At 39.0% G+C, this 22,491-nt stretch overlaps 2 protein-coding genes across 2 annotated transcripts in view; both read right to left on the reverse strand.

Moving 5' to 3' along the window:
- cacnb2b (calcium channel, voltage-dependent, beta 2b) overlaps positions 1 to 3,601 on the reverse strand; it is a 45,464-nt gene extending 41,863 nt beyond the window's left edge. Inside the window, exon 1 of the mRNA XM_085141857.1 lies at positions 2,988 to 3,601. Coding sequence (XP_084997983.1) covers positions 2,988 to 3,035 — 48 coding nt within the window. The 5' untranslated portion in view covers positions 3,036 to 3,601. The remainder of the gene's footprint in view (positions 1 to 2,987) is intronic.
- A 123-nt stretch (positions 3,602 to 3,724) lies between these two features.
- Positions 3,725 to 22,366, reverse strand: LOC146497527 (transmembrane protein 236-like). The gene is made up of 4 exons (XM_085141863.1): positions 16,505 to 22,366; positions 15,844 to 15,916; positions 14,892 to 15,015; positions 3,725 to 12,693 (listed from the first exon to the last, which is right to left on the reverse strand). Exons 1-4 carry the CDS (start codon positions 16,756 to 16,758, stop codon positions 12,065 to 12,067), a joined length of 1,080 nt encoding a protein of 359 aa, XP_084997989.1. The 5' UTR covers positions 16,759 to 22,366; the 3' UTR covers positions 3,725 to 12,064.
- Positions 22,367 to 22,491: the final 125 nt, after the last annotated feature.

Consider the following 22,491-nt stretch of genomic DNA (forward strand, 5'->3'; position numbering starts at 1 on the left):
AACCCTCAGTTTAAAATTTTACCAATGTGATAATGAATGAATGATGATGTGTCCTTGCATTAAACAAGCCCTAGTGGAATTATTATTTAAATGTGTTTTTATTTACATTTACTTTCAAGGTTTCATTTGTTAATGGGTTTCTTTTTTTTGGTAAATGACATTTGGTTGGTTAAAGCAGCCAAACAACAAAATATTATGCTCATGTCGTGCTAACATTCAGATAATGTAATGAAAAAAGTAACGTCAATGTAAGTGAATGGGCACGATACTGGACTGTGAGCACAGGTCCCATTAAAGGACATCGGGAGTTGGTTTCTAACAGTTTGGGCAGGAACATGCATGAGTACCCTCCTGGAAGTAATTCTCTAGGTCTAGCGGTGCGCCTCCTGTGTAACAGCCAATTTCCTGGTACCTCCCCCACAGTTGCAGTGCTTTACTGATAGAAAGTGTGGTTTGTTTGTCTGAAAGAACTAACTGTGGAAACTGTTGTACCAAGTGTGAAATAAATAAATAAATGAAAGTTATAAGACTCTGCTGGGAGACACAGAAATCCTTGGAAATGGACATGTGGCTCTGCCAACCTGGAGTAGCTACCATATCTGTACAACCTGAATGGGATACAGCTACCGTCTCATGCTACCAGTCTTGACAAGAACCCGAGCAAAACACAAAACTAGAGAAAAATCAGTCAGGAGGGATGAGGAAAAAAGGAGAAAAAAACAAAAAACAGAAACCATTCCTTTGTGGGGGATTGTCTTTTTGTTGCCTCTTCTGTGCACCTGTTGTCACTTCCATTTGCACCAAAGCAGCTGTGGATTGAAGTGGTTCCTATAAATACCTGAAGTTTAACTGACATTATGTTACACTGATGATCAAATGTTCCCTTCATTTTTTGTATGTATCGTTGTTTTGATTATATATACTTTTAAATTAATGCTTTTGTTTCTAAAAAAACAAACAAATACAACAACAACTTTAAGTGGAGAGGGAAGTATAGGGAATTTTAGGTAACATACAAACTGATTCCTGGAATTTATTTTGTGTTTTTAAGGTTTTATCACATTTGTGTAATGGGGATAAGCATGACTTGCCCTTCACCTTTTGGCTAAGCTGTTCTGACTCTCAGTGTAAAAAATGGCAGCCACTACAGAGAGAATTGTTTGATATCTAAAGATGTCCATAACCTCCTTCTTAGAGCCAGATGAGCACTTAAAATAATCTAGCTTTATTCTATGACGGCAAAAGCCCCACCCGGAGGAACACGGTGAAAATAAGAATTTAAATTGACTAATGATTCAGTTTCTTTGCTATATATATTTATTTAAAACGGTGACAGCAAAGACAAAATATAAAAAATCGACCACTTAATATTTCCAAAGCCTTGTTAGTAGAATTTGGATGTTACATCTTAACTTAGCTTTTAGAACAGTTTACAACAGTTCAAATTTCTTAAAAATAATGCAAGATATTGCATTATCTTGCTAAAATAAGTAAGTCCTTCCCTGAAACATGCATTTGGGGATGGCAACACATAACGCTCAGAATCCTTCAGGTCAGAATGTATATTCTGTGTTAAATCAGAAATCTATGCTACTGTATGACATATTTAATAACAAAGAGCATACGATTATGGAAATTGTATATTAGAACATGTTTATTTGATTATTTATAGATCTGATTATTGAGGTGGTGACTTCTGTGATTTATTCTCCAACCTTTATTGGTCCAGCAGCCTCCGGGCTGTTTATTTATTATAAAAGTATTTATATCTCACTCAAGTGTAATTAGCACCCTGACACATAATGTATCATAGCAACGTGAGTAAAAATAATGCATGAGTAATGTAGTTTCTGCACAGAAATTAGAAAGAGTGAGTGCATCTACAGAAGAGATTTTGTAGAATTGTGTCTTAGTTCTTTATATTTGCACGCACTTATTTAACACTAGGTGCTAAACTAAGCCTGCAAACACACACACATGTCAATGAAACTACGCTGAATGTCGGGAGGATGTGTCACTGCTTTTACCCAGCCGTGCCTTTTGAGTCTGTAAGCTCCTTTCCTGGCTCATTGCTGAGGTGGGCACACATTACATGCAGCGCTACAGTACGTGATAATCTGCGCGGCTCTGCGCTGACAGCCTATTGAGTGCTGAGGGCTGACAGTAAGCCTGTTTCATGTAGGAATGTGGTTAGGGTGCTCTGCAGTCAGCGCCATCGCACAATGCACAACTCTCACTCCATTGACTACAACACAACTAAACAGAGGATACACAGAGACTGGATAGAAGGAGATAGGAGGGCAAGTGAAGAGAGAGTTAGATGACAGGCAAAAACACGAGAAAGAAAAACAGGTGGATTAGAGCTGGAAACTGTCCTCCCTTCTCATCTCTGTCATTGAGAGGACAGTAAACTTGACTTGCAATTAGATAATAGCACATGTCTGTCCTCCTCCGCTTCTTTTCACCTTCAGAAACCTCAGCCAGGACATACGATGTGAGGAAGACGGGTACTGTCATGTTGTATCACTTAATCGTCTTAATTTTGAAGACAATTTTCACACATTGTTTACTTTACTTGCTCAGTGACCAAACTGTTGCCTGGGTGGGAAAAAAAGGAAACTGTCCATTACCTGATATTCCATCTTTTGGTACGGTGCTATTAAGTCCTGTACTGGAGTCAATACGCTGAGCTGTTTGACATTTTCACCATCTGGTAAAATGCAGCCCAGGTGAAAACTCATTGTTACTGAGAAATGAACAGCTTAGCAGCAAATAAAAGGTTGCAAGACTCATGCTCACAGCTGCTTGCAGGCAGTAATTCTGTCATGCTTATACGTTGCATATGAATGACAACCCTGGATATAAATATGAATGCATCATCAGCATTTCCTTTTGCAAAAGTATACGATAAATCCACACACCACCAAACAACTCCAATGTTGCTACGAGATCAAAAAGATGGGATGGATGCTGTAATGGTCACTTACATAGGTGGACTGCACTCTCCGCCAGTGTCCCAGCCCACAGCAATACATCAAGACATCTAGTTGGGGGGAGAAAAGGGGACAGGCTGATGAAGCCTCCGGGATGGGTCGTTTCAGGACAGGATCTTCATGAGACAGGTGATCCACCTAATTGCAAGCTCATCAGGGAGTTTTTTTTTGTTTTGCTTTTTTTTTTTGTTAGGGGGAGGGATCCCACAAAAGAAAAAAAAAAGCAGAGCTTCTGTGTCCACAGGTTGTCGCAGGAGAGAGTCACCTGGGAGTTTAGTGGCTGGTTCTATTCACAAGTTCAGTCCTCAGATGAATCCAGGGGATCCCGACGGCAGACGTTTTAAAGCATTTTCAAAGTCACGCACTTTGCGAGGAGCAAGGATCCAATCTATCGTGAATCCTGCGAAACTGTCCTGAAGACTCGGTGTGATGTGCCAAGTGTGTGCGAGGTTTCTGTGTGTGCTTCTGTTAATGTGCGCTCACCTCATCTTAAGAAGGACAGGTGGTTCTTTTTCCATCCTGTGTGTGTTTACCTTCCCGATACCAAACCTGACCCATTTCTTTGTCCCAGCTCACCCTGTCCAAAAAAATTAAAAACCTCCCATTCAGCCTCCCCCCGGCTTAAGCCCTCCGAATGGTCTTGCTATTAAAACTAAATATCATTTTCTTCTGTGTCCCTTAGTGCTTTGCAGCCTCACAAAATTGTCCAATAAGAACACTTGCATCGCTCCACATCCATCTTTCTTTTTTTTCCTGTCTATCCTTCAATGTAAGCCCACCCTGGGAGTCCAGATTCAGAGATTTTTAGCTTCAGCGTGATTCCTCTTTTTCTCCCTCCTCAAAAAAATGCCAGCTCTATGGCTCCTCCTTCAGTATCTCTCCCTCTCACTGCACACGCTGCTTTGCTCTCTCGAGGGTCGTCTTCCATCAGGGGCGTTCCTGCTTACCTGAGTCACTCTTCGCACTCCTGTTGTTGCTGTGCATACACGTGTGTGTGTGTGCATGTGTTTGTGTGTGTGCGTGTGTGTGTGGAGGCTGCAGCTGAAGCTCACCACTCTCCCTCTCTCTGTTGCCATGCTAGAGCAGGTAACATTCGGCTAGCGCAGGAGACACACAGCCTGAATTCAAATGCGCTTCCAGCCTCTCAGATTTACAAAGCCTCACCCCTCCCTAAACATCACCCCCCAACTTTCCTCCTCCCCGCCATCTCTCTCTGTTATCTGTTTTTTTCCTCTCACTCTATCGTATTATCCTCTTCTCTTTGCACAATATCCTCTCTCTGTCTCTCTTTCTTTGCCATTGCTTCCTTTTGTGTCATTTTCCCTCCGATGTCAGGGTTTTTCCATGTTATCTTGAGACTGGGCTTAGAAGGTACAGGAAATTACTCTGTTTCCGTTTGTGACAAAATATGACGACTGTTTCCTTTACAATTAAGTTAAAAAAAAACCCCCACTGAAATCAAGAGAGGAAAATCGGTGTATTTATCCGTACTATTTCCATCCATTTCCACTTTAGACACAATTTTAGCAAGTGTCAAGTGCTCAAATGACATCAGCATGTAAAAACAGGTGTGGAAGATCCTTGATGGGAACTGCATATGTCTGTGGCAACATTTGCACAACTCATAAATAAAACTTACTGCTGATGGTACAGTCCAAATATAGACAACCCCCCCCCCCCCCCCCCCAAATTTAAAAGATTTAAATCTTTTATGATTTACTAATGAATGTGAGTTAAGCCAGTAAAAATGCAAAACAGTGTACCATGCTAATATAAATACATCTTTATACAGGTATTTATCCATGTTTTCTAACAACCCATTGCATTGTGGGAGCAAAAAACCCCAAAAGGCAGAAAAAACACTGCACACTGACATGTTTCATTTTGATCTTGGACTCTACCTGAAGAAATATCAAGACTTATATTTTTAATTAAAATCATGTACCTCGAAAAAACAACAACAAAAAACAAAAACAGAATAATCATATTTAGAACATTTTGTTTTGAAAGAGTCGGTTTAGTCAGAAGTATTTTTGAGTTTGAGCTTTATATTTAACATGTGAACAGTCAGGCACAGTTTGACCAGTTTGTTCCTGCCAGTTTTTAACCTCAGGCAGTCTAACAGTGGGTGATATGACTATACTAAGGTTAGCTGCTTGCTTCTCTCAAGACTGTTGGTTGGTTGGTTGGTTGGTTGGTTGGTTATACACTGTAAATAATTTTGACTGCTTACAGATATAAGCAGGAATAGTTTGGGGCGCCATCACAAGTTTTGTAATGTGTTAATTAAACTACAGCTAAGAACCACAAGATAACCCAGCCCTCACGACTGGGAATTACTCCATATGAGTAAGCAAGTGCAATCTTATTTGTATAGTACCTTTCAAGAAAAAAATCACAAAGTGCTTCACAGAAGCTAAAACATTAAACAATAAAAACAAAAAATTAACCAAAAGCAAGTTTAAAAGGATGAGACCACTGAGTCCAGAGATCTCAAACTCAAAGGGGAGTCTGGGGGCCTCAGTTACAAAAGCTCTGTCACCTTTCGTTTTCAGCCTCGTATGATGGCCAGCCAGCAAGCCCTGATCACATGACCTCAGGGACCTGTTGGGGATTAACGGATGTAAAAGATCTCTGATGTATGTTGGTGCTTTACCATGCAGAGCACTGAATGTCAAAGTCATGATCTTAAAGTGGACTCTGAATTTAATAGGGAGCCAGTGCAGCTTGATCAGCAGAGGTGTGATATGCGAGTACTTGGAAGACTTGGTCAGAAGCCCTGCACCAGCATTCTGGACAACCTGCAGACATTCCAAGGAGGCCTTACATAAACAAGAAAACAAAGAATTACAATAGTCCAAATGAGATGAAACAAATGCATGTAACAATTTCTAATTCAAAGCGTGACACAATGGGACTCAGCAATATTTCTCAAGGAGCAAACCAGAGATTGAACGTGAGTGTCCAAAGTCAGAGCTTTTTAGACATTTACCAGGCTTCACGCGAAAGCCAAGCTAAAGTCCAAAGTTTTCATTCATTCTTTGAGATTAAAATGCAAAGAGCAGATTTATCGCTCTTAGTTTACAGTCTTAATTGTTAACTTGAAAATGACAAACTGTGTTGATCCATTCTTTGAATTATTTTGGTTTAGCAGCAGTGGAAATTGATAAATACTCACTCACAGCACATTTAACAATGGTAAAATTAATGAAGTTTAACACAATCCACAGAGTGTAATCGCCACGGGCTAAAGATGGAAAAGTGGTCAGCATCAGAAAGGGAGGAAATATAACTGGCTATGCAGCTAGCTTACGCCCCTTGTTGTGTAGCTGCGCTGAGCAGGATTTTTCTTTCCACAGCTTCAACAAAGATTTAGGGTAAAATAGGAACTTCTTTATTTGCAGTTTGTGCATCAGAATCTAGTCAATAAAGGAAAGTCTTTGGATATAGTTTTGAGAGACATTTGCAGATAGTAAAGTAAGATATGAATGGAACTATTTGAAAGTCCAGTTTTTCTTGATTGCTTCATTGCTTGGCTGTTTTGGCACAGCGAGGATTCTCTGTCTGAATCTTTGTGTCCATTTTCTTAGCGACTTATTCAGTTCAGGGTTTCAGAGGGATGACACCTATACTAGCTGGAGCCTATATTACTGGGTAAGAGGCAGGGTACAAACTGGACACGTCACCAGTCTATCACACCCTCACATTAATACCTTTTGATACTTTAGGCTCACCAGTTAACCTCATAAGTATGTTTCTGGACACTGGATTAAGAACCCACAAGCACAGAGAAATTGTATAGACCTGTGGAGTCAAAGTAACTGTGATTTATCCTCTAAATGCATCTATAAAATTAAATTAAACATCATTAAAAATCATAAATGAATACGTCTTTACATTGTACAACCAAAAAAATCACCTTTTTAGAGGCAGTATGAATATTTCTTCGAGCAGAAGATTATTTCCTCCTGTTATAAGGAAATTGGACTTCCAAGCCAGACAAAACTACTTAACAAAAACTATTTTCACTGTGCTGAATATGAATTTTAAAATGCCAAAATTAATGCAAAGCCTCTCTCTCAGCAGGCTTGATGGGTTAATTTGATGGCAGATAAATAAATAAATAAATGAAAGCCTGCCTCAGAGAACTCTCCATCCATGAATGTGGATCTTAGTCTCTTATTGTAAAGCTGTTGGTGTTTTTCCTTTGATCATTTGGAGCATTTAACCAATGTCACAAGGGAAAGAAAAAGTGCTCTCCATCCTGCCAACATGACGTATTGCAACATGGTCATAATCACTCGAGCTGCACTAATGCCTTCTTGCAGATTATAATATGAATCATTAAAGAGTAGGCTGATGGTGGCTATGGGGAAATTAAGGGAAGATAATTTTAGTTTCCATACCGGTAAATGAAAGCAGGCCAGCTATGGTCTCTCACTGTGAATCATAGCTGCTTGTCTATTGCCCTGTCATTTGTATATCATTAATAACACCTTCAACAAATCTTCTCTCTTAGTGTGGCAACAGATTTACAGCTCAGATTTATCAGCAGCAATCCAGCTGAATCCATTCATTTCTTCCTTTCTTCGCTCGAGAATAGTTGCTGGTTTGAAAATTCCCTTAAACAATTAGTCCTGCAGCCCCGGCTCATGCATCAGAGGAACAAAGACCAAATGCACCATGGGTATAATTCTGTCAGGTTTGTCCTGGTGGAGGACTGCCAATTACAGTAAACACCAACAACAGCTCTCTGTTGTGTCACAACAACAGATACACACAGAAGCATGCACACATGCATATCAAGGTTCCAGTCCACTGAGTTATACAGCCATAGAACCACATAAACTACCGCTATGCCTTCATGCTATAAACAAAAGAAGAGGGGAAATGCTCATTTGTGACATCCAAGGACAGAAGAGGCAGCACATAAAATCCAAGACTTTTCGACTTCTTAGTTTTTTTGCATTTTTTTCCACACTTAATTGTTTCAGATCATCAAATACATTTTAATGTTATCCAAAGATAGCTTGAGTAAATACAAAATGCATTTTTTAAAATCAGAATTTCATTTATTAATGGAAAAAGCTATCCCCACCTCCACTGTTAAATGTACTCGCCACACCCAGGCCTGATAGCTGCCAGATCACTTAAATAGGCCCAGAAGGACGGCCTTACCTGCCTTGCCTCAGTTAAGGTCAGAGTTCATGATTCAATATATAAGAAAAAGGCTGAACAAAAATGGCATCCATAGACAGAGGTGGGAAGTAACAAAGTGCAAATACTTCCTTACCGTACTTAAGCACAATTTCCAGGTATCAGTACTCTACTTGAGTACTTTTTTACTTTTACTTCCTACATTTTTAAACAAATATCTGTATCTTCTACTCCTTACATTTTTAAAACAGGCTTGTTTCTTTTGCTTTAACGCTTTTGGGTCGAGTTATTATTCCGTCACTGTGAGCCTCCAAACATCAAACCAAGCCTAAACAGAAACACATGAAAGGCAATCCTGTTCATTTCTTTATCACCAGAGGATGGTGCATAGTCGGAGGCTAAAAGAGGAATGGGGGGGTGGGGTGTTGTTTTTGCCACAACACCAGAATTATTGCAGGTGTCTGTACGTTGCGGTAATTCAGCATCTAGCTAGTCCTGACTTTTTTAAAGGGAGTGACTTTTTTAAGTGGCAGGTAATTTCATATGTAACGTTTCTATCAGCTCAACAACCATCAGCAAACACACAAACTGTTTGTGTGCAGCTTGTTACACAGTGTGTCGCTAGCTAAGGGTCCAGCTGCTGTATTTCACAGGGAGAGAAAAGAAAGAGCTTCACTCAGAGATGGAGAAAGATAAGAAAGAGGACAGAAGAGGAAGAAGAAAGGTTAGATTTAAAGGTAAGGATGCTCAGTGAGATTTGATAAACTTGGAAATTTAAAGCTTACGTGTAAGCCCTCGTGCTTTTAAATGTTTAAATGTTTGATTTTTCATATTGTGAAACATGCTGCAAATCAAACTGAAGCAGACTAACTGCTACTGTAGCAGAGATTCATTTGAATTTTAGCCCATGATGCTAAGATCCACTCCAATATAATTAGTATGGATGCTGATTAAACATCCACAGTATTGTTATTCTACTTTTCATCTTCAGTATGTTTTTTTGTACGCTATCTCCTTTAACACTGTTCAACTTAGAAAAACTATTCAACCACCATTAGATTCCTCTTCTTTTAGACATGTGTGCTTGTATTTTTCTCATTCTTAACTTATATATATTTTTTAATTATTCAACTTTATTCAACAAAAATTTACAGTGTATTTCAATGGGAGAATCTTCAAATTCTCACTCAACTTACGCCTCTTTCCAATCTAACTACTTCCACATACATTGACCGACAGACACCATTCAAACTGTAAAATGAAGCCACAACATTGAGCTATTCATGTTGTATTTATCTTTTTAATATCTTTTATACTTTTTCTTCAGTTCCAGTCACCGTTTCTGAGTTTATAATGGGTGTGTATGGGACGCAATGTTGGAGGTTAGAGTGAAACAGCTCAACTGCTTGAGTGGGAGCAGGGGAAAAATTGATCTTAAAAGTTTCTATTTAAACTGCTGCTGTGTCCACAGTGTTTGGTGTACAGCCATCATTTTACTCTCAAAACGTAGCCATCGTCGTTCCCTTTCATCCAATGTTATTTTTATCGTAATGGATGTTATGGTTCTTTCATAAATGCCTCCAATGCACAGCCTCCTCCATGGAACTCTTCAGAGTCCAGTGATATTATTTTCTCATTATGCTAATATAGCAACTAGGTTCAGTTAGCTTTGCACAAAAATAGAAACATCCTTGAAAGAGCTCATTTTTACTTTCTTACTCTGACTACATTTTAGAGCTGGTACTTTTTTACTTGAGTAAATAAGTTGAATCAGTACTTTAACTTTTACTGGAGTGTTTTTTAACAGCAGTATTTATACTTCTATTTAAGTACAGAAGTACTTTGCCAACTCTGTGCATAGGAGAGTTCCAAGGAGAAAACTGTTGCTGACTAAAAAGAACACAAAGGCTTGTGTAACATTTGCCAAGAACTATATTGATGATTCCCAAAATGTATGGTAAAATATTCTTTGGCCCTTTTTGAATTCAAAGCTGTTTTAGATAACGCTTCAAATAAGTGTGCAAATAATTACCCACAGGCATATTGAAATGGCTGCCAAGTGGCAAGACGTTCTTCAGGAGGAAGTTAATCTGTGTGGTCTGTGTGGATATTTCTGCCAGATGAGGATAATAGCTGTAGCCTAGAAGGACTCATCAAAGATTTTGTGGACCATGAAAATGATTATCACATGCTATGATCTCCACAATTATTAAATCCCAACCCAATCAAATTCTAAAACAATGTTTAGAAGCACAGCATATCTTTTGGAAGAATGGTGTTTATCTTTTTGGAAGCTTGTGATAGCCCAGATACTTGTTAAGGTGTTTTACTTTTTGCCTTTAACAAACTAACCATCTGTTTATGAGATTCTTGATTGGCTGCCCTGTGGCACTAATTATATGACCATTACTGCCACACAATTTCTTGAGACAAATTCCCAAAGATTGAGCAGTAAGCCACTCCATCTGAACAAACAAGATCTTTTATAAAGGATGTCCAGGTGAGTATGCTGTATAATAAAACTGTACTTATCGAGCAAAGACAAAGCATCAGCTCTTAAATCACAAGTTTAATTACCTTGTCTGAAATCATCATGCTTATCACCTACTTGACACACCCAGAAAGTTTACCGAACAGTTATTTATTTCTAAGTTAACTTACCTTCATTTGTTTGTTTGTTGCATTTTTGAGTGGGTTGTCCATCCATGTTCTTGCGCTAATCTAATTCTGGGTTGTGAGGGGAGCTGCAGAATATCTCAGTTGTAGCAGGGCCAAATACACCTGGACAAGTCACCAATCTGTCGCAGGGCTAATACCATACAGACAGTCAGTCATGCCCATGTTCACACCAGTAGTCACTTTAGGATCACCAATTAACCAGCTATAAAACCAGCTCCTAATTTAAATTTGGGAGATAAACACTCTCTTAAGCTTATGCTTAAAAATGTCATTATAGTTAGAGCTGGACTGAACCAATAGGCTTGGGCAGCTTGGGGGCTTCCCATGATGAACTTCTTTACTTGTCTATTTTAACTCTATTTTCACTTTTATACACCACTACTGTATTTAATGATTAGCAGTTATTAAACTCTGGTGCTCTCTCCATAGTTTGCTTTTTGTCCTGTTTCACTTTGCTCTCTTCTCTTTCTCCTCACCTCCAACCAGGCAGATGGCCGCCCCGCCCTGAGCCTGGTTCTGCTGGAGGTTTCTTCCTGTTAAAAGGGAGTTTTATCTTCCCACTGTCGCCAAGTCCTTGTTCATAAGGGGTCACATATTTGTTGGGGTTTTTTTCTATAATATTGGTCTTTACTTTACAATATAAAGTACCTTGGGTTGACTGTTTTGGGAATTGGGACTATATAAGTAAAGTTGAATTGAATCTCTTTGAGCCTCACAATGAAAATTACACTTTGAATTCACTTCAGAATCATGTGTACTTCATCTGATATAGCGCATCAAACCATTGTCAATCCACCTAACTTTGTCTCCTTTAACAAATAAATAAAATCAGATTAGCTTTGAAGTATTTACAGAATATACACCAGTGTCAACATAAAGGATTGTTTTTCAAGGTTTTATTCAAAAGAAATGTAAACCAATTTAAAGTTAAAATACAAAACTAAGCAGATAAACATTTGCACCAATAAATATATTTTAATCAAGATGAGAGTTGGCTTACTTTATACTTCCATCTGTACACCTGTTTTTTAAACAAAATTCAGAATGATTTTTGCACTTTGCTTTGAATGTCCTTTTAATGCATTAGAAGCCAGAAAAATTCAAACATGCTGCTCGCCATCATCAGCACCAGCATCTTGTTGATTTGGTGCTGCTCTCCACACATGAAGACCAACTGTCGAAATACTCACAGTCGAAGTGGCTTTTTCATCAACAACAGAATGTGCCACTCCTCCTCAAAACAGGCTGTGATGTCTAAAAATTTTCAGCCTGGTCAGAAATGTGAAATAGATAAAAGCTAGGCTTACCAGGACATTTTTCAATGGGTATAAGAGGGGTGTTACAAAGCCAAACACAGCAATCAGAGCAACCCGGAAAACAAAGAAAGGGAAGTCCTGAAGAGCAAATCCAGCAGAAGACAACAAGGGGTTGTGAGGCGTGATAATCATACGAAGAGTAGACAGGAAGGCGAGGATGTAGACTGGGAACACCCAGCCTGAGTAGAACACTGGGGGCAGTCCTGCCACTCTCACCATCTCCACAGTGTCAAACCAGAAAAGGAAACTATCCACAAATATTTCTGACCTTCCGTCCCTTTTCCACAGGATGCTCGGGCGACCCGAATACGACAGAGAGCGTGAGGTTGAGGAGTACAAGTAGGCAGTTCTGGTGATTCGTGTTCTTGGTGGTGAGTTGGCAACATCATGGAATCTGTTAGAGGGACTGCCATTTTTGGCCTCTGGTTGGCCTTGGGTCACACCGTTCTGGCCTTCTTCAGGATTCATCTGGCTTGATACGGTGGTCACTGGTTCCATGTGGGTGAGGACAGGGCCTGATATGTCAAAGTCTGAATCTAAGCTGTCTGCTATAAATGACAAAACCAAATTTTTCTGTATAAGTTAGGTTATCCGAAAGACTAGCTAATAACAAGAGAACTGGTCTTTTTTTAAATCATTTTTTAAAAATAAGAGAAGAAAAATCATCTTTAGCATAGGTAACGACAATCATGTGACGGGGTAAGGTGGTTAGTGTTAGGGTTTACTGTAGACTGTAAGGTCCAGCTTCCATGAATCAGGCTTCTTACTGTACATTTAGCAGATACATGATTTGAATTTGGAGAATTTGTCATCTTGGTCATGTTTTGTGCTCTTGTGTTCTCCAGCTGTTTAGGTGGGTTGTATTCAACTGGTTAGAAAATGCACAGGAAGTCTATGACCAAAGTCTCAATAACTTGACTCTGTTCATCTGGATGTAGAGTTTTCAGTGGTAGAAACATTGTCAAGTATCACTCATTCAAGTGTTTCTTCTGTCTCAGCTGACTGCAGGTTTCCCCGACCTTATAAATCGTCACTTGGTGATGAAACATTTCTCCCACTGAAAATGCTATGTCTAGATAAACAGAATCAGGCACTGACGCAATGTAGCAGTGGTACAGGAATGTATTAGGGAAAGCTGGAAAATTTTGCAGCTTACTAAACAGCTAAATTAGGAAGGGTGTGTTTATTATCATCCTCTTTGGCTCTTGGCAAAGGCAGTCACACTTTTTCTCCTCTCCTCTCCCCCTTATCTTCCCTGCTTAGCCTCTTGTATCCTTGTCTAGTGTCTCGTGTATTTTTGTATTACTTTTCCCTGGAACACTCTCTCACAGTCTGTTTTCTAAAACCTAAAGAGGAATTATGGATTTGATCAACTGGTCCCTGAATGCAATTGACACCCTTTTCTCAACGAGAAGTCTGGGCTCGGGTGAGCCTGAGTGCTGAAGATATCTACCTATTCGGAACCATGATAACAGGGTTCTTGCTGATCGGAGCTGGCTTGGCCCTGACTTATTGAAGATTAAAGAAAGTGGAATCGGCTGTTCAAAACCCCACAAGGCTGCCTGCTGGGATTGAATCGATGGTGAGTTCTCAAAATGGGCTCATTAAGTGCAGCACGGATAAGATCTTGGAGAAGCTTACGGCTGCCGTGAACACTCAGAATAAGACCTCTGAGCAAAAATTGGATTACATCTTGGAGAAGTTCTCAGAATCTGCTCTTTGAGCACAAGAATGAAAACATCACGGAGCGTAAGTTTGATAACATCATGGAGAAGCTCACGGCTCTCCAACAGGAGATTGAGAGACCAGTGTTGGACTGTTAGAACAGCTTTGAAATTCACATGAGTTGTTCGCACTAAAGTAAAAACCACCATCACTTCATGCGGCTACCACTTCGGCGCCAGCTGTGATCTCAGGCTGGAGCTGAACAAAAACACCCTGATAACAGACTGTGCTTAGACTGTTCTTCCTATCCTACGCAAGGCCACCTGGGTTGGCTGGAAGACTGTTTACTTAGCCTAGCAGAGCGAAGGACACTATCTCAGCTGAACTCTGGACACACACACACACACACATACATACACTGATACACACTCATCCCCCCTCCCTTTCCAAGCGCCTTCGATGCTTGTCCCCTCCTGGGGAAGATGGCGGTCGACTGGACCAGCGCAGACATGCTGCAGGACCGGATGCGCGGTCTACACCGGCTCTCTCTTACCCTTTACCCGCCCCTGTTGCTTGTCTTGTGGATCTATGGTGTATTGATAGTCATGTGCTTTTTGTGCTGAGGTGTTTTTTTCTGTTATCAAACTGTTCTCCCACTAGGAGCTCAGTCTGAGTGGAGTTTTTTTTTCTCCTCCTCTCACCTCATGTTATGTATTTTCGTTGTTTTTTTCCTATCAGCCTACCTCTCTGACATGTCTTCCCAATGTGATGTTTGTGTAAGGTTTGGTCAGAAGGTTCCTTTGTAAGTGCACATGCGCCATTAGCGTGCTGCCTGCTGTAACCCTAATTTCCTTCGGGATTAAAAAAGTATTCTGATTCTGATTTGAAATCTGATGTGAGTGAAGTGAGAGATATTTCTCTGAACTAGCTTGCAGTCTGTGCTGCATTAATGAAATAACAAACCAATAAAATAAGCGCAAAGGGTCTATGGCTTCAGTTAAATAACCACTCCCACAGAAGATGAAATGTGACGCAAAAATATTCAATAATCATAAAAGATTTGGAAGAATTCAAGCCTTACACTTTCCCATGAGTTTGCAGGGTCGGATCCTCTCAATGATATCCACCCAGATGAGGAAGAAAAGCACCAGGGAAACTGGCAACTCAGAGAAACTGTCCAGTGTCTGTCCTCTGTCCACCTGCACCTGTGGTTTCACAATAGAAAAAAAAAAAACAATGAATGAATAAGCAATGGTAAAGAATAAAGTGAGGAAAAAAATGAAACTGACAGTCTTTGTAACATTTGTCTCCAATGAAAAAGAAGCGCCTGCATTCCAAGTTTTATGAACCCATTAGGATTTACTTCCCTATCCTTGCAGATTTACATCTTTACGCCCGTAAAATAAGAAACACTGGGTGAATAAATATGAGAAACATCTTTGTGCTTATTTATGTTCTTGTTGGAACAGCAATAAAATACTAAATGACAGTGTAATGTAGGAATAAAAATTCTTTTCTTTTTAGGGTCGGGGATAGCATCAAACCTTAAGTTAATGGACAACCTGTTGTTTTCACTATAGGTTACTGAATAGCTCAGAGGGATGGCAGTCTTGTGACTGGGGACCTATTTTCCCTGCCAAAGTCCTTCTCACAAATTCTTTGACAATATGGCACAAACAATAGGTGTACAAACATGTAGTATTTACTTCATTACTATATAATTACCCAATAAAGAATACAATACAACTGTTTAAGAGTACAACTTCTTGCTACCTGTAGATTGACATTGAATAAGTAAACCTCAAGAGATCATTGTGAGTCCGTGAGAAGGGATGCTTTTCTTTCTGTGTGGTGCAGTGTAGCATGTCGCTGTTCACTCAGTGAATAATTATAGTGTCTTAATACTGTGGCCTCTAAGGGACTGTTTACAACAAATTCTGTATGCCTCTTCAAGGACCCTGTCAGAGCATGACTGAACAAAACATCAACAAGTGCTCCTCAGTGACAAGATCAATCAGTCTTGGTGACATTACCTTGGAGCTGGCTATTAGGATAGCAAAGCACGGTAATGTGCACAGGATGAGATATGCCAATGCTGTTGGTCTCCTGAAAAACACACAGCTTACATTTACATAATGATCATCCCATAATGAAGCGTAACTGTTCTTTTTTTAACAAGTGCATGAGTTTATATTTAGATTTTTAATTTGTGTTTGAAAAGACTTTGAAGTAGTCTTTCAGTTTTATGCAGCTTAATAATTCTACTCTATAACACAGCAGCTACACTCAATTACAGTTGTTATCTATGCTCACTTGGTTTATATTCCCTTTTGAGAGTAAGGGAAGACTTCATTTCTAAGACATAAATATACTTACATGAGCTAAAAGGTTGTATTATTATGGGTAGCACTTAGTAGAGAAGAGTCATTAAACAAATAATTAATAGTTAAAATAGTTGATCCTTAATTTCAGTTGCAATAAATACTACCAAATGATGAGCTGTAATACCAGACAATTTAAGACTGTAGCAGCAAATCACAGAACTGAACTAAAGTTTACTCAGTAAACTCGACTTTTCACATTTAAGATAGATTTATAATTTTATTTTTTTTAAGGTTACACAGACTCTGTTTATGTTTATACACACAAAACAATAAGCTTGTCACTTATTACGTTCCAAAAGCCTCAACTCACCACTGCATGACCTCTCTGATGAATCCCCGCTGCTTAATAGTCATATATCTGACAGGAGCCCACACCAGCAAGGTCACAGAGGTCACATAGGCAATAGAAGCCGCCACAACGAGCCAGTATGCTGTCTGATCCCGTCCTTTCACGTTGTATATGAGGCTGGCAAATCTCTCCATGATTACAAAGATGGGTACAATCAGTGCTGCAAACTGCAGCACCTCATACAGGATGAGCTTGACTTTCTTCCCCGAGGGCATGGTGCTGGATTACCAGTTGCTGATCTGAACTCAGAGCTTAAGACTTTAACAATGATCTCCTAAAAACGAGCCCGTGGAGACGCTGGACTCTGCACACTGACATTGCTTACACTGCACTGGAGGCTGTATTATTTTATTGCTGAGGTAATGAGGTGATCATGCTTGACTTTTTTTTTTTATGGGGGGTGACAAAGAAGAGATCTCCCATCCTATAATATCACAGGGGTAGATTACACCGAGCTATAATTGTGCACACCTTCCAAAAAGGAATAGTGACATTTGTTTTTAAATGCCCATCGCAGGTGAATATGGAGGATTTTTAGGAATGTGCCATCCTGGATACTTGTGTAGTTTTGGGAACCTCTCTGCATTCACTTATGCGAAGAGGAGATGTAGGTGGGATCCTAAAAGTGTTATCTTAAGATATTTGGTTGTTTGACCCATGTGTTGTTGTTTTTTTTACAGTAATACACACATTGTTTGCAGATATAATTTTCCAGTGAGTTGATGGTAAAATTTCAACCAGATAAACCTTTATAGTGAGCATAAACTATTCTTAATAGTTTCCTACTGCAGTTACAATCACAGTGACATGCTGAATGGCTACATGCAGCTTTGCTCAGACATGCTCAGATCTCCACCTGGTGGCAAGAAGCAGAAGGATTTTCTAGGTTCTTGCTTTTCTCTAAAGAAAAATTACTTAAAGTTATGAAATACATTCTTGATATATATAGCATTAACATTTGGAAAACCATGGATGGATTTGTATGTGTGTGTGTGTGTGTGTGTGTGTGTGTAGCTGAAATGGAGGTATACCTTTCCATTGTTAAATTCCCAACCAGATAAAACTTAATTACTTCCTACTGCATTCATTTAAAGAAGCCAGTTGTTGTGATTTGGTGCTGTATAAATAATTTAATTTAAAATCACAGTGACACGCTTACAGCCTTGCTTACACATACACCAAACTCCACCTAGTGGCAAGGAAGAGGACAATTTTCTAGTTTCTTACTGAAATGAAATCAAACTATATAATCATTTAGTTTTTCCAAGTTTCTCAATCATGTAGGGCTGATTGTAGGAGGGGTTTGGGGGGAGCTTAAGGAGTTTAAAAGTTTGGCTGGCCTGTCTTTGACTGGTGAGTACGATATGAATCCTGGGTGCTTGTGTAATTTTGGGAGAACTTCCCTGCATTGTGTTATGTTAAAGGCAGAGGGCATGTAGGACAGAGACTGTACAATATTGTCTTACCTGTTGTAACAGATATGTCCATTATGTCTAATTTATATCAACCAAATAGGTATTTCTGCATGAGGAAAACTTAAGTCTCACAAACAGTAAACAATTAAACAAAATTGCTCAAAAACTTAATCATTAAAGCATCAATCATCACAGTATAAAAGCAAATCGGTTAAACGTCAGTGATATCTTCTGTCCAGTTAGAAAGCATAACGTGTTGTTTCTTTTTCAGATCTGGCACATCTGCTTAGCACGAACCTGCTCTCATCTGTGAAGAGAACAGGGTGTCAGTGGTAAACACCAGTCAAGCTGCATGATGCTGAGCTGTGAGCATTGACCTATATGACACCCTCATGGAGTCTCTTTCATAACTCATAGAACATAGAACTCTGGCAGCGTTCTTTTTCACACAAATGAATACCGGTCCTGCTGCTGGGTTTACACCCCCTCTCCTTCCCTGTTAAGCTCTCTTTGCAGTAGCAGGTCCATTTCCTGGTATGTCCTCCACACTCTGGGAATTGCGCTGGGAGACTACCTGTGCAACCTGAACCAGCTGCAGCAAAACCAGAGAAAAATCAGTCAGCAGGGAGAGAGCAACAGTCTGCATCGACCATCTGCAGTCTTTGCTGTTTTGGAGGGGTTGTTTGGTCGTTGCCTAATCACTGCACCTGTTGTCACATTGAGTCACACCAAAGCAGGTGAAACTGATTCATGGTGGTTTATACTTCTTAACATGACAGACGGATAATCCTTTAAATAAGTCAGACTGTGTGTGTCATACTGTGATAATCAGGACTATCCTTACTTGTATAAATATATGAACACAATATCAAGCCAAGTGAAGTCATTAGTATTCTGTACATTTGGCCTGGTTTTATTGTGAATACCAATTAATAAGTATGGTTAAAAGAATACATACAAACAGCAGGGTACACCTTTAGACGGAACTTTTACAATAATGTTGCTTTAAAACTAAAAAAAAAAAAAAAAAATGGCAGCATCTCAGTCCTGTACAAAACAAAAAAAAATACATCAGGTTACAGTCCAACTCTGGGGGTGCAACAAGATGTGACATTTGGATGATACGTGACAATAAACTGGCTCCTATGGTCCCAGAACAGCTGCTACCTGGATATTTTTAACCCTCTTTGAACAAACAGATTAATTTTCCATTTCACTCCTGATTTTAGTTGAAGGCAACAAAACAAAGAAACAAAGAATATTCCTCATCTTTCTAGCGCTCAATTAAGGAACTGGAGGTACAGAGCTTAAAACACGAGTCGGTTTGTAATCTCACAGTGGTGTCGAGAAGTAGGAAGTTTGAAAAATAGTACCTCCTGAAAAACTTAAACGACACCAATTTGTTAGATCAACACACTAATTTCACCAGAAATTGAACAATTCTTAATAATTCCTTCATGTAACATCATTCGATGTCAAATACAACAGATAAATTAGTTTCCTTTTTTATAGTCCAGTCAGTTTTTGTAAACATGAACTCTTTCCCAAAGGCTTTGTCCGAGTAGAAGCAATATAAATTAGATAAATATGAAGAATAAGGTGAATACGGTAGGATATGAGGAGCAGACCTGTACATTTGATCTTGAATGACTTACATAGCGCTAACTGTTTAGCTTAGGGAGACTTTGGTAAAGAGCCGTTTACAAATCCTGACTCTGAATATTCAGAATCAGAGACACCTTCAGGTAGAATCTGTATTAGTGTTAACGGACAGGTTTGAAAAGCATGGAGGGGTTCAGTCAGCTTTTACATTATCATTTGAGCCTACAGTACATCAAGCATGTATCAAACACAGAGAGAAATGTCCATGTTCTCGTGTAAGCAATTAAATATACAACTAAGTTAGACAGAATATTACATATCCTGATCTATTCTCTGAATACATACATCCTTCACTGCTTCTCCATTTAAAATATCTTAACAATAATCCAAACATAAATTAAAACGTACTACAAAAAGAAAAAAAGAAAGCATTTATTTTTCCAACACTAACTAAAGAAATGCTTTAAAGACACTGGGGAGACACTGGGGCTCTCCCACTTAGTAGCCAAGTCTGTGGTGCGGGTTTGCTAACACAGCCCCTGATGGGTACAAAGCAAAGCCATCAAAAAAGATGCGTAACTGCCCGATTTAAAAGGAAAACTCTGCAGCATGAATTAAGCAGTCAGTCTTGTTTCTTTGAGGGGGGAAAAAAAACAATGCAAAAAGAATAGAAATAAAGAAATATACCATTTTGTTTTCAGACACTTTTTCCCTGCAACCACTTTGTTCTCTTTGGCTCGACACCTTTCAACACATCTGGAAAATCCCGACTGCAGAGTTCGCCTTTAAGGCTGAGAGAAACAGCCGGAGCTGTGCTAGCATACAGCGCCACCCATGAGGTCATCATGTGGCTTCACTACTAGTTCAGTACAGTATATACAAGAGTTATGTGCATGCTTCAGTTCCTCTACCTTCTTTTCTCTCCAAAAACAAAGTGGCTTCAGTTTTCAGTACTTCTAAAATTTGACAACATATACAAAATGTAAGTGTATCCTGATGTTTTCAGCAGATCAAAAGTCCTTTAATTAAAAAAAAGAAGAAGAAGAAGAAGAAAAAAAGTTGACACCCCTTTCTGAGACATGATTAGAACTATAGTTTGTTTAAGTGGGTGAGAAAGCTGTGGGACACTGTCATTTTATTTCTATGTCAGTGTGTGAATGAAGGAAAATGATCACGCACTACTACAGGATACGTGAACCAAGTAGTGCAGGTGTGTCTGTATGTGCATTCGCTGCTGTATGCCAGCCTGTAGTGTGCATTGTGTGTGTGCAGTCTCAGTGTGTGTACTGAGGGTGGTGTGAAGCTGTGTGTTTGTGTGTGTGTGCATATATTTCACACTTGATCAAATAGTAATTGCATTTTTTTTTAAATAGCTAGCTAGAAGTGGGAAACTGACATTTCTTATTATTATTTTTAAGTTGTTGTGTGAGAACTATTAAATTTAATAATACAGGGGAAAAAAAACAAAAATAATGGCATATGCTGAAGTCGAGCTTTAGCATTAAATATTGGAAGAGAGAATCTAATATTTGCTTTGCTGAAAAACGACCCTTTTCTGCATGCAAATTTAACTCCATATGAACTAAAAACAACTTCTTAGCACCAAATTTTTAGTTTTTCTTCTAGGAAATAATTGGAAAAAAATGTTTTGTAACCCAGTGTTGCCATAATTGTTCAATAGTCTGAAATAAATACAAAGCAATTAATGCCATAATGGTTTTGCACGTGACAAGAAAAAATTAGAATGTATGTATTGCTATCAAATCTAGATTTGAAGTGATCGGGCTTGAGAGATGGAAACTGAAAGCTGCTCCATACTTTTATGCTAAAGACAGGACATCTGTGAAAATGTGGGAAAAAATAATAATACTAATAAAAAATAAAAAAACAACAGTGCCCACTTTGTGACTCAGTGTAGTGTGAGCTCTTTAAATAAATCCCCATGATCACTTCTTTACTGGTAAGAGAAGCAGAACTGTGTATTTAAAGCTGGAGTGTGGGACCTTTGCATAAAAATGAACGTCTGCTATAGTCAAGGCTATTAGCACCTGATAAAACTCTCTAAACTTTGCAGTTTATTGAAGTTTGAAATGTGAGATGTGTGGCGAAATAGCCAGAGCTAAACTTTGGGAGCTGGAGTTGGGCTAGACGTATGGCAGATAGAAACTGAATCCTTAGTAGATTTACGCTTCTAATTTCTTTGAATACTGTGGATGAAAAAAATAAAAGTTCACCAGTCAGATGAGAGACTAAGATCTAAGAAAGATGCGATCTTTCTGGCTATCTGAATAGTTGTTTAAAAAGAAAAGAAAGTTTATCCAACTATTTCTTTTCCTGAAATACATTGTTCCTTTATTTTACTAGCACCTGGTAGGATGTAGTGTCTACTACCACCAGAAGATGATGGGACTACACCTAGAAACTGTTTGCAAGCCAAAAATTACATAACCAACAAAATCAAACAAAAACAGAAGAATAAAGACTTGTATCTAGTTGGCATCAGGCTTGTAGAGCGTTTGGTATTGTGAGATTTGATGCTTGTATAAACAAGAGAAACACGGAAAGCCAACAACAATGAACACTCTCCAACTCCTTCAAAAAATAAATGGAAGTCCAGTGTAAACTCCGCCATATAAAAGTAGTATGTCAAACGTCTGCTAGACATACGCGCAGTCATTTGACAGCAGCATGAATCTTCAAATAACAGGTTAACGCTTTCCAGTGAAAATCAAATAATATTTTTGTTTAATTACTCTGACTGCCAGAGGGAGGAAATTAAAGTTCTGCACTGCAGCTCTGACTGTATATCGGCTGAATACAACAGAAAACGTGCCAATGTTAGTTTACTCTGTTTAAATTGTGTTTTAATTGATCTGGTGTCAACTTATGCAATAAAAACACATTTTCAACTATAACTATTTGATCAGGTCT

The sequence above is a fragment of the Neolamprologus multifasciatus genome, chromosome 18 (genome assembly GCF_963576455.1).
Source record: "Neolamprologus multifasciatus chromosome 18, fNeoMul1.2, whole genome shotgun sequence".
In the NCBI taxonomy this organism is placed as follows: Eukaryota; Metazoa; Chordata; class Actinopteri; order Cichliformes; family Cichlidae; genus Neolamprologus; species Neolamprologus multifasciatus.